Here is a 17784-nt window from a genome sequence, read left to right on the forward strand (position 1 = left end):
AACAGCTCTGCAAAGTTTAAACCAACGATGCTAATCGCGACTAGCGATTAGCCATTTAAAATGCAGAGCCTACCCTCATAAGGAGACCTCTCCAATTCAGAAAAATGCATTAAACTAAAATTGGACAACGTTGTTATGTTTCTTAAACCTTAGGGTGGGTATGATATAGGCCTAGCCTACATGCTTTAACGAAATACGTTGTCAATGGTTATTTGAGCAAGCTAGCCAAGGTCTAGCTAATTTATCCTGGCTGTAGATAAAGCAGGATGGCTATGTTTTCCCAATATGTTAGCAATTAGCCTAATAAATAAATGCTGAGATGTTTGGCGATTTAATTGACATTTGAAAGAACAGTGTGCTAGATGGACCACAAGGACCAGTGTTAATATGTGAACAGTATGATGATGATCTGACAGCTGTGCTCAGCATACAGTCAGTCAGCTGTTTGCTGATTTTAAATCTTTCAGCAGTGTGTGCACAACTCTCGTTGTTGACAGCTCCGCCCATGTCTCAGCTAGCCGCCGCATAGCCGGCTCGCGTGCTCACTGCAGTCGCCCCGGCGATATGTGTACCCTCAGGGGAGGACAATTGGCAGCGTAAATCACCTCGGCGATTAGCCGGCTATCAGTGAGTACAATCGGGACTAGCCGGCTAAAAGCCCGTGCATCGCCGGCTATCTGTGCAGTCAGTAAACGGCTACACACACACTGTCCCCAGCCTTGCCAGAAGGGATGAGGGCACAGGGACCCCTGAATGGCCTCATGACCTTTGACTTTTCATATGAACTCCTGTGACCCTGTGGTGTTTCCCCTGCAGAACTACGGCGGGATGAGACCTCCACCCAACTCCCTAGGAGGCCCAGGCATGCCCGGCATGAACATGTAAGCGCACACACACACACACACACACACACACACACACACAGTTGCACAAAGCCAAATATCTGTATGCACACACACGCGCACACGCATGCACGCACACACACACACACACACACACACACACACACACACACACACACACACACACACAAACACAAACAGTTGCACAAAGCCAAATATCTGCACACACACACACACACACACACACACATACACACACATACATACACACACCCTCTTGACTCTGCTCTCTCTCTCTTCCTGTCAGGGGTCCTGGAGGCCGAGGTCCTTGGCCCAACCCGAACGCTAATTCGGTGAGTTCTGAATACACACACACACACACACAAGTAAAGTGCTGTCTGTCTGGCCTGTAACCTTTTATCAGGGAAACAACGCTCTCACTCCTCCACTCTCCCCTGCTGCCCAGTCTTGAGCTAATGTTGTCAGTGCTGCACAATGTGTAATATTCATAAAAGAGATTTACTGACATGAAACTTTATTTTGCTCCCACAGATAGCGTATTCTTCCTCCTCTCCTGGCAACTATGTGGTGAGTAGAAAAACTCTCTCTCTCTCTCTTTCTCTCTCTCTCTCTCTCTCTCTCTCTCTCTTTCTCTCTCTCTCTCTCTCTCTCTCTCTCTCTCTCTCTCTCTCACACACTCACTGGTGGATGTGGGCCAACACTGTTGGCTGCTTGCTCCACCATTACAGTTCCCCTAGCTCCTGTACAAGAGCAAAGGGCAGAACTAAAGACACATTAAAGTTTGCAAATATATGTTTTTTCTGGTCCCCTCCACTATGTTTCTTCCCCCTCCAACTCTCAAGTACTTCCCATTTTCTTCTTGCCTACACCCCCGGGGTATTGCCTGTAAAATATCCCAGCTTTAGTCAGGCTGCCTTTAATGGTTCCCCTGTGCATGCACTGTCTTTGTTTAAGGTAGTTCTTCTGCAGGGTTTAAATGGGAACAAGAGGAACAGGCTGTGGGATTAGTAGCCCAACACAGGAATTTATAGGGGTGTGTGTGCGTGTGTGTGTGTTTCATTCACAGGGTCCTCCAGGAGGCGGGGGTCCACCAGGAACTCCCATCATGCCCAGCCCAGGAGGTGTGTGTTTGGTTTGGTTTCTTCCCCACATTGCTCTGTAAAAGTCACTCATGTCTCTCAAAGACTTTAATATCCCTAATGGTGAACAGAGCTCTTTTATTCACCTCTTCAGCATAGCGTGTGATCCTAGTCAGAGCTGATGGAGGCTCCAGAGCTTCCCATGGGCCTGCTGTGTTGAAAGTGCATGTTTCACACCTGATCTGACATTTCCTGTAGTGTATTTCAGCCCGTTTTTTTTTCTTCTTCTTTTCCTCCAGACTCCACAAACTCAAGTGAAAACATCTACACGATGATGAACCCCATCGGTCCAGGTGGCAACAGACCAAACGTAAGTCAGCTCAATATCTCATCTGCCTTTTCCAAAGGGTTGCAAAACGGTGAACACTATTGATGGATTTCATCTCAGCATACCATCAGCCACCAGCTGTCTTATTCCACATGTGACCCTGCAAGGCGAAACCCGTCGCTTTGGTAAAATGTACAAAATTAAGTTATTGTGCTCACATGAACGGCCATAAACTAAGCTTTCCAACGATATGTATTCAAGTATTCAAAGTTGGCGTCCCGTCACGACGTGCCAGAAGAGGAGAAAATCGCATTTTTAAGCGGCGTGGACAATGGGAATGACTGCTAATATGTTGAATCTTCACAGGGTTTTTTAAGAGTGAAAACTTATGTTTTTTTCCGTGAAATGTGGATTTTCTCAATATAGCTAGCATCGAGTGCAAAGCGAGTGGTTTTGCCTTGCAGGGTCATATACGGACGCGAATGTCCACCAGTGTCCATGCTCATATCCGACTTAAGGCCGCGTCTCAGTCCCACTGGCCAGCTCTAATCCACTCTTATTCAGTTATTACGTCTCTATTGACCTGTGGCTAGAAAGGCTGGAGAGCCAGCCCTGCCGCTGACCCCTTCACTCAGTCACCGTTATCTGAGTCTGAGCTACTTGTGTGGTGTACGAATAGCATCGCGAGCAAGCCGCAGGTAATGGTCCGCCTCGGGGTCAGTGACCATCTCCTGATGATCTCACCGGCCAGAGGGCTTGATTACAGCGCAGACGCGGGCACCCTGCTCAGCCCTTAAGTGTGTGTGTGAATTTTTCATGCCCGCAGGCTTAGCTGGCAGTGTTGTGACCCTTGTCTGGTCTTTGTCAACATGAAATGCTGACAGTCACGTCGGGCCCGAGTGCTTTAGTGTGACCGCACGGAGACTGCCCGTTAAGTGTCCTGACGTCTCTCGCTTTCCTTATCTACTCCGGTTTCCCCTGCTTTGACTCTCTCAGGCTGAAATTCGAAAAGTATTATCGCTCCTATAAGAAAATATACACAGCCATTACTGCCAATCAGCACACTGAAGTCATAGGACAAAAAATTACCTTACTACCCAACTTTCAGCTTTGGTGCCAGTACTAAATTATACAAATTAGGGGGAAAAGATGCATGAAATTCGCATGATTTAAGACCCTTACCCCTGCTCTCTCTCCTCCTCTCTCTCTCTCCCTCCCTCCCTCCCTCTGTCCCTCTCACAGTTCCCCATGGGCCCTGGTCCTGATGGCCCTATGGGAGGGATGGGCGCCATGGAGCCCCACCATATGAACGGATCGCTAGGTGAGCACCACCATCACACTCCTGGGCTGAGAGGACCCAGAGCTTATGGAGGAGAGAACCTCAGCTGTTAATGATTCAATAATCCATGTTAATCCATTCTGGTCACTATGTATCCTCTTGTATAATCCCCTTTAAACCTGCTAGATTTACTTGAGGGGGTCTGATGATTGGATTAGTTCTGTGTCTGTGTTCTTGATCTAACCTGTCGTCCCCTCTCCCCTCTTTCAGGCTCTGGAGATATGGATGGGTTGCCAAAGGTACATCAAAACCTCTTGGAGCACACGACCAAATAGATACATTCACTCTCCACCAGTAATAGTGTAAAATCACAAGCAGTGTTAAACTGCACCTTTAGTGAAGTGTATTATTCACATGACTCAGATAGATGCAACAATGGCAGATGTAACTGTCCTAAATCCTCTTCATTTCCTGTATCTCCAGAACTCTCCCAACAACATGGCGGGCATGAACAACCCTCCGGGCACCCCGCGCGACGACGGGGAGATGGGCGGCAACTTCCTCAACCCCTTCCAAAGTGAAAGTGTGAGTAGAGCCTGCCCCTAGTCCCGCCCTCCAGCCCACCCCTTCCTGAAACCTTCCATTCATATGGCTGCTCCCCGGAGCCATGCTACCGCACCAGCCAGTCAGCTGCTAGCAGTCGGACCAGCCAATCAGCATGGACCACACAGCTTCTCACAAACATGCCGTAGCCAACCAGCATTCAGTAGTAACTAAAGGCCAGTCTACAGTTGATTGTCCGATGTATGGTCCTTCCCCATCACCCTTGCCCCCCCTCCCTCTTCAAGCTTAGCCATATATGCGCGAGACCCTTGTAAATGTGTGGAGATTCTGCTTTAAATGTACACATGCAGCAGCCAGCATTGTTGGACTGCCTTTCTGCAGAGGCATTAGCTCCCTACTCATCAATGTATAGATGAAAAGCAAGGAAAACTGAAAAAGTGTGAAAAGCGAGTTGCACTAAATTCTGCATTCTGCTGTAGTGTGGAGAGGACCAGAGGCTGGCCTAGTGTAATGTGTTCCCACTGTTGCGTGCCCGCTCTCATCTCTCTCCCTCCCTCCCCCTCTCCCCTTCTGCTCTCTTTTCAGTATTCACCCAACATGACGATGAGTGTCTGATTTTTTCCCCCCTTCTTTTCTTATTTTATTTTGGATTTCTTTTTTGGTTTTATGTTTGTTTGTTTTTTTACCCCTTCGCTGAAATGGCTCCGTTCTCCTTTGATCCTGCCCCCCTTCCCCCTCCGTGACTCACCCCGCCATCCCTGGCTCTACAAACGAAAAACAAAAACAAACAAAAAAAATCACTCCACCCCAATCTCTGACTCCCCAAAACCCCACACACCTCTCCACTGGCCGCACACTCCACACCCCCACCCTCCTGCCCGCTCGCTGGAACTGTGGCTGCTGCGCTCAGTCCCCTGGGAGGCCCTTGGAGCACGGGGCGCTGGGCCTGCCCTCGCTGCCCACCGTGTGCGCCATGGGCGCTGGTGGTGGCAGTGGCAGCGGCAGCGGCGTGGGTGTGGGGACAGGTGGCAGCAGAGGCGGCATGAGGAAGCAGCGACAGAGCCACCGGAAGAGCCTCCAGTCGGACCACTCACCCAGCATCTCTGCATTCCTCATGGGCCCAGGACTGTAAGGCCTGGACGGAGAGAGACCGAGAGAGAGAGACTGAGGGGGAGAGAGATGGAGGGAGGTAACCAGACAGGAGTCTTCAGCACAGCATGTCCAACCAATGCCAGACTGCAGCTTTCACTGTGTTAGATTTTTGTTTGCTTCAGTTGGCATTTCTTCATTTTGTAATATTTTTTTGTAGTTGAATTTTTTTTATTTTGAAAAACCCTCTGGATGCAGTAGTTCAACACAGAAGGGGGAGGAAGATGTCTGAACTTAACACCCCCCCCCCCCCCTCCCATTTTATTGTGTAAATTTTTTAAAGAAGTTGTTTGGCAATGACATATTTTTCATTATACTGTGTATGTATTGTATTATGGATATTATTTTATTTTTTATTAATATTGTTATAATGATTATTAGACACCCCCCCCCCCCCCCCCCCCTCCCGAGCAACCATGACAATGACCAGACACAAGCACACACTCACAACTGCAGTTGTCACGGTGACAGACGTTTAGGCATCGTTTTTGGTATTGCCAGATATTTAGTCCAAATTACCTGTGCTACCTGCCATTTCTTCTCACCAGACCAGTTCAATTCAGCGAGACTGTGAGCCCCCAAGCGCCATCCTCAGCAGACGGGAGTCTCATTTAGAGGGTGACGGCATCTCTTTATTGACGAGCTGGGAGCAGCTTGTCTGTGTTCATGTACTAAAGCATCACAAGCCAGAGGTTTTGCCCTTTTAAACAGCGTAGACACCTCCAACAGCCACATGGCCTGCATTCATGTTTACCTCTCCTTTGTGTGCAGAATCCCTCTGCCCTTAAGCCAATAAAACACATAAAACACATAGACATTCACTTACACTGCAACACCCACGTGAAATGGAAACAAGGAAGCCCTCCCCTCCCATCTAAAAGCAAGTGTAAGACATTTTTTAATGGTACTGTTTATCTTTTTTTTTTTTTTAGACTCCAGTTTTTAGAGGAAGGCAGATGTTGTTCAGTTGTGCCCGCCATTCAGAGCATGTTGTACAATTTGTTTTGTTGTATTCTCTTTATCATAAAGTTGTTCTCTTTGTGTGTGTATGTGTGTTCTGCAGCCTGTTTTCCCCATCAGGACGTACGAGTACATAATGTAAATATCTCACTTCTGATATACCTCTGAAAGATTCACACCAGTATCAAGATCTCGTAGGCTCAGTCTTCAGTACGGTTTCAGACAGAGAGGATCTGGGAACGGTTCTTCCAAAGACAGACGTGGTCTCACCAGGGATAGTGCGGAGGACATGCTCAGTCTATGGTCGCAGTTCTAGTGATCATGAGGTTGGATGACCAATCAAACCTCAGCTGGACTTTGATTAATGACCTTAACCCTCAATGTGTTCTTTTTTTTTTATTATTTTTTTAATTATTATTATTGATTACTGTCTGGGTCATATTTTTCTTAGGTAGTCAAGGTACTGTTTGCTCCAATTTTTGAGTGCCTGAAAATAAGTTATTAAAAGAAAACAGCTGACCACATCCATGGGAGGCTAAATTTCCCAAGAGCTCTGCAAAAGAACTTTGTTTTTGCAGAGAAATCAACATTGTCAACGAAAAAGGAAAGAAAACACAAAAAAAAACATCACTGCCTCTCCTGCTTGTAAATACTTAAGGTAATGCCAGCTTACGTGTCGTGCTGTCTGTCTTTGAATCGTTGGGATGGAAGCTGCCGTCACGCAAGCTTTTCCCAGGACTGCTAGAGATGCAGGAGGTCCTCTCTATGGTCTCTGTTTATCAGGCCGGCTGTGTCCCTCCAGTACTGTTTTGAATTTTTGATTTTATTGACCGACAGACTCTCTGTGGATGGTACTGTGATGAGACACATTAGCTGGTCAGTTGGTAGCAGACAGAGAGTGCGCTGATGACTTGCGCGGCACATTCATGTACTCTGTATAGCTGGCTCTGTCTCAGTTTAAGGGGAACCAGAGCCTTCAGTTCAAGCAGAAGAACCTACCTGTCCAGATCTGCGACCCAGCCTTGGCCCCCAAATTGACACCGCCACCCCGAATTCCCATCCACCCCTCCCAGGACCCTCCAAGATCTCCAATCACCCTCGAAATCTTATCAGCACCTTTTCTCTACAAATGCAAAATGATTGGTCTCTTTTGGCCTCTCAACCTTTGGCATTGACATGACTGGACTATACTCCTGTCCCGATTTGGCATTCTCTACTTCTGATATTTTTTTGCTCCTGTTTTAGTGTTTGTTGCTGTGTATTTAAGTAAAGTGTGTGTGTTTTGTTTTTATTATTATTATTATTATTTTAATGTGGAGGTGGTGAACAGCCTGTTGAAAGTGGCTGGGCCCTTATTGCACCACATGCAATACATACTTTCATGCAGCCTTGCATGTCCAGCTGGCAATGAGATTGGCCCTTGGTGCTGTTTTGCACCACACACACACACACACACACACACACACCGCACACACACACACACCGCACACACACACACAGACAAGATCCCAATCTGAACCTTAAACTTCATCTCAACCTCAAACCCTCTTATACATGCGCGCACACTCACAAACATACGTTTTTGTCAATTTGTTTCCTCTTTTTTTTGTAAATACTGTACAATGCATTTTGATATCATTGACATGTTTTGATATTTCAGTCACTACCAATAGATTCAAATCGGGCTGAAAAGTGTACAAAGAAGTAACCATATTTCCATTTAAAGAGACGGTGTGCTCTCATCCCCCTACTCCAGGTTGGATGAGTTGTTTTTCTTGTGCTATGGTAGAGTATACAGGGGTGGGGGCAATAAAAAGATTGTGGGCTCAGGGCAAGCAGGAATCTGTAATTCAGTGTGCCTGAATGTCTGAAATTTAAATCCAATCCGGGTAAAGGTAGAGCTGGTCTATTTACACTATGAATCTGAACCAGTATCAGGGTAGAGGAATTGAGTGTTCGGTTAACACTCACTGTGGGACTAGATGCATTCTGCCTGACCACAATAGGAACACTGTAAACAGGGAACAGGAAGTGGTGTTGATGTACATGGGCAAACAGGACATCGTCTCTTTAAACCAGTAAGGGACCACACATTGCAGACTTTACTATGAAGGATTTTTATCTATTTAAAATATAAAATGGACAAAAAAAGAAGAAAAACTAAACCTCATTCTAAATAAAAAAAAAATGAAATAAAAAAAAATAAAAGTAGTAATAAAAAGAGGGACTGTTTCTCTCAATGTTATCTTGAGATACTGTTGTATAGATTTCAGTCTCCGCCCTTCCCCCAGTCCTACATGTAAAACAGTCACTCTGTTGGCCATCTCTGTATTTCTCTTGTGATGCTGTACAATACTGTAACATTAGGAAGAGCTCGGGGGTGGGATGGGGTGAGGTGGTGTGTGTGGGGGTGGGATTTGGTGGTGGAGGAGGCGGACATAGATGATTTCTCCTGCACCGTTCATTGTTCTTTCTGACAATAAGCAGTATTGAGAGTATGAAGCAGTCTCACGGCAGTTTGCTTTGTATTTCATGTTAGGGTAGTTTGGATCCTTGTCTTAGGGACTTGAGTGTCTTGTGTAGTAAATAAACAGTCCTTTGTATGTTCCTTTATATTGTAAAGTTTCTTTAGACTGAAAAAATGCTTATTAAGAAGAAAAAAAAAGAGATGGAAAAACTGCATCAATAATAAATGTAATTGTTTTTGTTTTGTTTCTTTTTTTTCATGGAGTCGTCGGTTATTTTTGCTTGTGTCCCTTCATTGTAGATACAAATTATGGACTAATAAAAAAAAAACATAACTCCTTTTACCAAAATGTTCTGTTCTCATCATGTTCTGGAAACTTAAGTTATGTCACTGTATGTATGTATCATCTGTATCACATAATTAGACTGATATGTTTCAATTGATTTTAAGGCTGGCCGTTGACCCAGTGTACACAATATTACAGCTCTGTTTGCTTTAAAACTATTGCAGTGAGAAAAATCTAAAGTGTGATATTCAAAAGTAACCTGAAGATGGAAGAGTGTCTCCCAGAGTAAGCTGGCACTGGTTGCGCTGCAGCATGGAGCCCAGTGATGCCACTGCTGGGATCTGCCCGAGAGCTCCTTGGTGGTGCAGATCTCTGGTTTCATGCCGTCTCTCTTCCCCCGGGGACCTGTGCACATCATCAACATCAATCATGCTGGCAGAAACTTGCAGCTCGCTTCGCTTGGCAACTCAGTCAGTGGGAAATGTGCCCTTGTGAGGAGGGGGCTAAGATGTTTGCAAGTGGTGAATCACAGTGGAAGTGGCAGTCTCCTCTCCAGGAAAGTGCGTGCATATTAATTAATGTAGTGAGACGGTGACCCTCGGGCCACGATTAATTGTGACAAAGCAACGCCAGCGGCATGTCGTACTAATGGTGTTGACTGATTCTGATTCACCAAGGTTTGGATGACTCATCTTCTGAAGAGATGCTTACTGACACACTGGCATGAGACAGGATTGGCTAGTTTGTAGATGTTAACACTTCATGAGAGATTGATGTGTCCTTAATGATCATCTCAAAAAGGATAACCTTGTGTTTGATGGAAAACACTCAAAGTAGACTGAAGTTTGAATAATAGGGATGTCAGAAAATGATGGCATACAGTTGAGGCCAAAATGATTAGCCCCCCAGGAATTATGGGACATTTTCCTAAAACCCTTTCCAATGTTTGCAGCATTGTTATAATCAAACATTCTAATGCTATTTAGCGTTTGGTACATTTTGGAAAATACATTTTTAGACTTACTTTATAATATAGTAAAAAAATTGAGTCGTCAAAAATATTAGCCCCCCTGAGGGGATAGTCAATAATATTGCCCCCCATGTGATTTTTTTTGCTATCCAAACACACCTGATTAACCAATCCGCTTTCAAAAACACCTGTACAGTCAATTGGCCTCATAGTACCTCAGTATAAAAGGACTCCAAGGAACAAGGCACTTGTACACATCATTGAGGGACTACGTTTACTCACCATGCCAAAGACAAAGGAAATGAGTCTTGAGCTCAGGAAGAAGATAGTGGAGCTCATGGTAAGGAGGGAAGGTTATTCTGCCATTTCCAAGCATTTCATAGTGTCTAGACCACTGCACGTTGCATCATTGCCAAGCACAAGGAGACAACTTCTGTACGAAACAAACCTGGGCATGGTTAACTTGTATGCACAACATTTAAAGAACTCTGGATAGGTAAATAGTCAGATATGTCAGCAGGAAGCCCTGGACATGCCAAGATGATTGTTGCTGACCTGGCTTCTTCTGTAGTTTCAAGGAACACAGTCGAGAGGGTTTTTCATTGTGGTGGGCTTCAGGGCCATCGTCTCAGAAGAACCCGTTTACTCAAAGAATGGCACATCATAACCAGACTGAGGTTTGCCTATGAACATTTGAAAAATAAAGGTGAGTTTTGGAAGTCTGTGCTTTGCTCTTATGAGACTAAACTTGCACTGCTGTTCCATGGAGAAATCAAGAGTTCTGTCCAATTTCATGAGGGGGGCTAATTATTTTTGCCTCAACTGTGTGGGGTGTGTCCTGAGAGTGAATTATTCTGAATAATGTGCTGTTGTGTTTTTATTAAATTTGATGACTTGTCTCAGAGACACAAGCATGACACATAGGCCTAACGGTCAACAGTGGATATCTCACAGAAAAGGTAATTTCTCTGTCATTTTAATCTTGGTATTTTGGGGTTAACTGTAACTGTAACTGTAGGCCATTTAAAACGCACCAAATCAACAGGCCATCTGTTCACCATTCACCATTCAAATCAACAGGCCACCTGTGCACCATTCAACAGCCTCAGAAAATGGTTACAGTTAACCCCAAAATACCTTAATCTCAAATGCTGGTACTGGGAAATTTATAACAGTATTTATGACAACCAAGAAAGGGAGATGAGGCAGGGCACAATCGGAGGGGAGTTGTAGGAAATCTTCCGATCCACTGGGTGACGCTGTAGCATGTCCATAAGCATTTTGGCATACCATCCAGTCAAAGGTCATTACATAACGTCACTCCCCTCGTGTTGGCCAGTTGTTTTGCTACGCATTTCACCGTCGGTAAGTGTGAGATATATTTTTCTTGATACCTGTAGGATATCTCTCACGGCATCGCTTAATACAGACCTTGTCAAATACATAATCAATAGATGATACATGACAAAACATTTCCTTGATGCCACATTAGCTGACTGACTGGCTGTATAGCAGCTAGCTGGCTAGTACGTTTTATAACTCATCCCTTGCGTAGTTATGACAGCTCTGTAGACTTAAGAAAACAATATGAAATTGTTGGGTTCGGATGCGTATATTTCCACAGCAAAATGTACTAAACGATTTGAAGTAGAGAGATTACATCTAACTACAATTAGTTATCAGATAACTGTGAGGTTATCCTAACTTTCTTTAGGAAGGTAGCCTAATGTTTTGCTGTTCCCGCCGTTGTTCTCAATCGAACATCAGTAGTCAATGTAGCAGTCAGGTTTATGGGTATTTTGGGCTTCGTATATCGGTCGTATATTTATAAAGTCGTAGCCGTAGGCTATTTATATGATGGTTAAACAGACTGGTGGACACTGTTTAACTAATCAGTCAGCCTTCGACGGATGTGACGTGAACCATTGTAATGTGGATCCATATCACCACTTCGTTACGTTATCATAAAAGTAACGTCATTGTAGTTTGTCAAGTCTTTACTTACACACTCTCCCCTCCCAGCAGGCAAGGCAACCATGTCATACACTTGTATAAGCTGTCGGGTGGCTTTTGTTGATGGCGATGTGCAGCGGGCGCACTACAAGACCGACTGGCATCGGTACAATCTGAAGCGCAAAGTGGCCGACATGCCCCCCGTCACCGCCGACAACTTCCAGGAGCGCGTGATGGCACAGCGGGCAGCAGCCGAGCAGCAACAGCATCAGCTGGATCACGGCAGCGGGCAGATGTGCGCCACCTGCAACAAACACTTCAAAGGCGCCAACGCATACGCCAACCACCTCCAGTCCAACAAACATCTGCAGGCCGAAAAACGGGCGCTATCTGCTGCTCAGGCAACTGTCCAGCGGATGAACGAGAAGAACCTAGAAAAGGGAGCGGAGCTGGATAAAAATGCCCAGAACGAGGCGCTGCAGCAAGCGCTGAAGGAGCAACAGAAACACACACCCTCTGAAGCCACATCTTCCGAGAAGAAAGACCGATCGCGTCCAGACAAACCACCACGGCTACAGTGGTTTGAACAGCAGGCAAAGAAGATAGGGGGAGAAGAGGGAGAAGAGGAGGAAGGTATGAAGAGCGGTGTGCAATCGGTTTTCATCCCAAAATCTATATGGTTAATATGCACAGCAGGGTACTATTACTGCCAGCACCAAGCAGCACACATACTGTACACTACTACTACACTTTTTTACATCTTCCATGATACACCCAAAAGCCAGATGTCCCTAACTTTTTGTGAGTAGTGCACCTGCTGATACAATATGTAGACCTCATCAGAGTATGTTTAGCTTACTTCTGGGTGCTTTGGGTTAAAGTTTATTAAGTTTTGATAGTGACTGACTTGACTTTATAGCACAGCCACCATACTTGAGCTGAAGCAGGAAGCACTGATATCCTTACTGTGTACACCTGTATGCTGTCAGGGTTATGTCAACATACTGAATTGCCCTTCTACCTGCAGAGGAGTGGGAGGATGTTGACGGCGACGATGATGACGACGACGACGACGAGGAAGAGATGGAAGCTGATGATGAAGAGGAGGCTGAAGAGGAGATGGAGGAGGGTTTGTCAGAGAAGTCTGAGCCTGTCCCTGGGTCCATTCCGGTCACAGATTGCCTGTTCTGCAAGCACCACTCGCGCTCTATCAGCAGGAACGTGGCCCACATGACTAAAGTGCACAGCTTCTACATGCCCGATGTGGAGTTTCTAGTGAACCTGCGGGGACTCGTTGCTTACCTGGGTAGGAGACTGGCTCAGTCCTCGGTGGTTTCTGGGGACTTTTTTTTAGCAGACTATCATATGAAAATAACACTGATGTGTTTTACTCTTTTTATGTGACTTTCAAATGTAAAGCCTATCGATAGAGAATGAAACACCTCAGAGTCTCTATACTGTAGGATGCTTGTTAATTTGGATTATTAATAGCGATCATTCAATTCCTCCTGTGAGTTGTCTCTGTGACCTCATGGTATGTGTGTGTGTGTGTGTGTGTGTTCTCAGGAGAGAAGGTGGGAGTGGGGAACGTGTGTCTGTGGTGTAATGAGAAGGGCCGCTCGTTCTACTCTGTGGAGGCGGTGCAGGGCCACATGGTGGATAAGAGCCACTGCAAGCTCTTCACAGACGGAGACGCTGCGCTGGAGTTTGCAGACTTCTACGATTTCAGGTACTGACTGGCGTTGAGTGTGTGTCCAGGTTGAGGATGTCATGTCGCACACTGGTGGTGTCAAGGTGGGTCAGTGAATGCGCACATCAAGAAATGATTAGCATGGTTATTGCCAATGTAGCTCACATCCTCAGCTGAGGAAGAGTAACTGAGCTGCACTGAAATGAGTTCTCTCTTCTGCTGATACTGGTATTGCATTGAAGGTTGTATGAGGGAGAGAGACGTAACTTGTTTTTCCTAATGTCAGCCATCAGTTATCACATTCAGTGGTACGGCAACATCATAAGTAAGAGTCTATCTTGTGTGTACAAACAGTCCTGATTGTGGTGTGGTGTTCCTCTGTGAATGTTCCAGGAGTAGCTATCCTGACGCTAAAGATGGAGACCTTGTAGAGATGAGGGATGGGGAGCTGCCTGATGACAAGAACGTGGAGTTTGACGACGACACTCTGGAGCTCACGCTGCCATCAGGTACACTTCTTCTTCTCCAGAGCTAGCTTTCCTGGAAGTGGAGCTGAACCTTCGCTCAATAATTGAAATGATTGAGACAAGAGAGACGAGAGGTTGGAATCTTCCTTTGCAAAATGGGATATCTCTGAAAGGCATCCTCTGCAAGTTTGACCTTAATATAACAGCTCTGAGGTCATTTTGATGGTTAACTTGTTGTAGAGAGAATGTCGCACCTTCCCATCAGTAGCCTACCCATCTATGAAGAACCAACGTTATGAACAGGCAAACCCAGAGATTCACACATACAGTTGCCTACTATTCCTATGAAATTGTGTGAGATAGAGCTCGACAGTCCCGCCCCTCCACCAAGAGAGCTTGTGTTCTGGAAGTAAGTTTCCCATTAATTTCTCCAATTAACGTCTGGAAAAATCCATATACAAAGAGTTTTAGACCATGCCTTAGGCGCAATCACGTAGTCACGTCGTAGCAAATTTTAAGTCTACTATGGACAGTTACGATTTTATGGCTTATACTGCAGTTGTCAATGGAGAAATTGTGTTGGATTCTTACTTCCGGAATCGGCTGTGGGCGGGACTCTTTTACCTTGACAGTTGACATGGCTCTTGGGAAGTGATCTTTTCTAGTTTGTCAACAAATCCGCATATATAGTGTCCAGGGAAAGGTGTAAGCCATGAGTAGTATTTACCCCAGTTGTGTAAAATACTGGGAGCCCAGTAGCATATAAAAACCATTGAAACTGCATTGAATACCTTTAAAATGAAAATGGTATTTGGATAACTGGGGAGTAAGGATTTGTAAGCAGCATTACCTGTACCTGTCAAGAGACATGCATGTATTTGTGTTTACACAATTACTGCATCATAAATGGATGGCTCATATTTGGTTTTGTTATCAGGTGCCAAGATAGGACACCGCTCCCTGATGCGTTACTACAAGCAGAAGTTTGGCAACCAGAGAGCTGTGGTTCTGGCGCATAACCAGAATGCTGTGGGCCGGGTTCTCAGGCAGTACCGAGCCCTCGGCTGGGGAGGAGATGCAGGTAAGGGAGCCATGTGTTATTGCTATTGCATGTTATTCTGCTGGGCATCCAATTGTGTCTGTTTATGTGCTACTTCTTCAGACTCTGCATGTGATTTAACCACGAGATGTGTATTTCATTCTGGGTTCAGCTTCGCCTTGTTTTTAATTCAGGCCTGTGTGCTTCTTGTGTCTCAGGTAAACTGGGGTCGCTGCGGCAGCAGAAGGACATGCAGTATGTGCAGAGGATGAAGTCCAAGTGGCAGCTGAAGATGGGCATGAACAACAACACTGTCAAACAGGCCCACTTCAGATCTGCAGTCATGTTTTAAGTGACCCACTCCACCCACCCCACCCAGCCAAGACATCTCTACTCTGGCCTCCTCTGCAGGAAAGCCCTCTCCTCTACATCCTCTAGTGCTCAGCATCCTAGCCCTGTGGCAGTTCAGCAGTTGGATCCTGTTTGTCAATGTGATGGGGCCAAAGCGCTAAACTATGAAGAGAAATAAGTTGCATGTTGAGCCTAAAGCCTGAGGCACATTCAGATTTGCCATCAGAGATGAACGTCTGGCCATTTGTTTGCCAGATTTGAGCATACTTACAGGCTTTAAGCTCAATATGACACAAATGTTGCTTTGTTTTATGCCCCCTAAAAATCTGTTGAAATGCTCACTGATGTTATATCTTCAAACAGTCAATGGATGGCTTCTAGGAGAAGTTACTACTCATGCTAGACTGTCCATTTATTCTGATGTTCAGCAGGTAAACTGCTTCATAGGAATAATGAGGGCTTTACTGATTACAGTGTGAACTAATTACAAGAGTCTTGATTTTACATGGACCACAGACATTTGTTATTGTTTGAGAAATAACAGCTTTTGATTTATATTGTCTAAGATATTTCTGTAACAAACCTGTACAGACTAAACAAATAAAGTTCAGCACATTTAGTTTTGATCTCCCATTTGTGTTAACTTTTAAAATTTCAATCAATACTTCGCCAATTTAAACAAGAATCCGATATACAAGCGGCTCACCATTTTTCCTTCCTTAGACCATTGACCAAGGTAGTTCGAGGACAAAATGTTACATGGCGCCAAATATATCCCACCCAGTAACTGTTAAATACAGATTATCTTGTTAAATTAGTTAAATTGTGTTGTTTTACCTCACCTCAGTGGTCATAATGTTATTGGTGTATAGTATACCTCTCTGGCCTAATGAATAAGGCCATACCACACATTATGTGCAATCAAAAAATAATGGAGTGGCTGCATATTAAAAATATGTTCATCATGGAATGTTGCTTGTGCTGTGTTTTTCCTGTATGGTGACCATTCTGATGAAACGGCCGAACGGCAGCTCTCTGGATGAATCACAGCTGTGGGTTTATTCTTTACTAGCCCAAAAGTCACGTATTACTTAAATAATACCAGTGACCGGCTTGTCTGAACTTATCAGTCTTCCATGATTTTGATGACAGCTAAAGTGGCTAAAGTGGATCCAAGCGCCTGTTCCTCTCCTGGAGAGGCCAGTCCTCGTGTTGCATCTTGCTTAGCAAAAAACTCACCAAGCCCCTTGGAGACTTGCTGGATCATATCCTTAGTCTCCTGAACACTAACATGATTCTGGGCAGACATTCTCAGCACCCTAAAGACAGAATCAACTACCTCTTTAACAACCTCATTGGAAAAGTCCCGCAGATTTGCACTTAGAGAGGGACGATGACACTCCATCAGTGACTTTCCCAGACTCTGCATCACACTGAGGTATACCCTCTCTTCTGTGAGGTCAAGGCTGGACTTCAGCTGATCACACAGTGCAACAGATTTGAAGTCCACCAATGAGGTTTGAGACCTTTAAAAGATACATACATACATAGCCTGTAGGACAACTTACACTTCAATATTGTAATTATGATTACAGCCAGGCTAACGTAGGCGCCACAAGCAAGACACCTACAGTAACCAAAAAAGACTATCTCTTCTCTTTATATAATTGTGACTGATTTATACCTGGGAGACGAAGAATGTTGGCCTTTAGGAAGACTGGGTGAAAATGACCCAGAGTTGCTTGGTGTCAGAGAGGTCCTGCTACAGCCTCTTTTAGGGATGATTTTGGAGACGCCATTCTTCATAATCATCACATCCACGTCATCCTCAATCAAACTGATGGAAGGACGAGATGACCCGGAGCTGCCACTGGAGGGTCGACTGGTTGCTTGGGATTTTGATGCCCGATACCGCAGGTCCTTGTCTACTGTACCATTTGGGAGAAGGCTAGGACCATGTCCAGTGCAGTAAAATGAACTCTCCTAATTTTAGTGCATGTTTCGAGGAATTCTGCTCTTGTCGCCTGTTTATAAATGGGAAGAACAAATTATAAATACCACACACTGCATTGTTGTCTGTAAGATGCAGGGATGCAGATTCTACATGCTGAGCTCTTGCCTGTGGCTCAGCTGCCCAGTTGCTGGTAATCAGCTGAGGTTAATTCATTGACAGAACATACATTACACATCATTTATTTGACCATGAAGCCATGCAACAATTTAAAGCACAATTGTGAAACAATCAATTTACACCTGCAGATTGTTTTGGGTTGCCCAAAATCGAGTTTCCCAAATTCTGCTCTGTATATCATCCCTTACTGAATTCCGGTCCAGTAGAT

General features: G+C 45.0%; 2 protein-coding genes across 4 annotated transcripts in view; both read left to right on the forward strand.

The window, feature by feature from the left end:
- The window catches only part of zgc:110158 (uncharacterized protein LOC553590 homolog), a 62355-nt gene extending 53317 nt beyond the window's left edge, over positions 1-9038 (forward strand). For both annotated transcript variants that reach the window (XM_062517404.1, XM_062517405.1), the window contains 9 exons: positions 817-881; positions 1150-1195; positions 1395-1430; positions 1930-1984; positions 2242-2312; positions 3513-3591; positions 3820-3848; positions 4033-4134; positions 4699-9038. In XM_062517404.1, coding sequence (XP_062373388.1) covers positions 817-881; positions 1150-1195; positions 1395-1430; positions 1930-1984; positions 2242-2312; positions 3513-3591; positions 3820-3848; positions 4033-4134; positions 4699-4728 — 513 coding nt within the window. In that variant the 3' untranslated portion in view covers positions 4729-9038. The remainder of the gene's footprint in view (positions 1-816; positions 882-1149; positions 1196-1394; positions 1431-1929; positions 1985-2241; positions 2313-3512; positions 3592-3819; positions 3849-4032; positions 4135-4698) is intronic.
- Positions 9039-11266: 2228 nt separating this feature from the next.
- Positions 11267-16415, forward strand: znf622 (zinc finger protein 622). Of its 2 annotated transcripts, none has more exons than XM_062517406.1 (7): positions 11267-11310; positions 11971-12531; positions 12926-13204; positions 13465-13627; positions 13982-14097; positions 14993-15136; positions 15313-16415. In XM_062517406.1, the coding sequence occupies exons 2-7, from the start codon at positions 11982-11984 to the stop codon at positions 15444-15446; spliced, it is 1386 nt and encodes a 461-aa protein (XP_062373390.1). In that variant the 5' UTR covers positions 11267-11310; positions 11971-11981; the 3' UTR covers positions 15447-16415. The 2 variants fall into 2 exon arrangements, with proteins under 2 accessions (XP_062373390.1, XP_062373391.1); XM_062517407.1 differs by having other exon boundaries at positions 11277-11310; positions 11968-12531.
- Positions 16416-17784: the final 1369 nt, after the last annotated feature.

This window comes from Sardina pilchardus, chromosome 2 (genome assembly GCF_963854185.1).
Source record: "Sardina pilchardus chromosome 2, fSarPil1.1, whole genome shotgun sequence".
NCBI lineage: Eukaryota > Metazoa > Chordata > Actinopteri > Clupeiformes > Clupeidae > Sardina > Sardina pilchardus.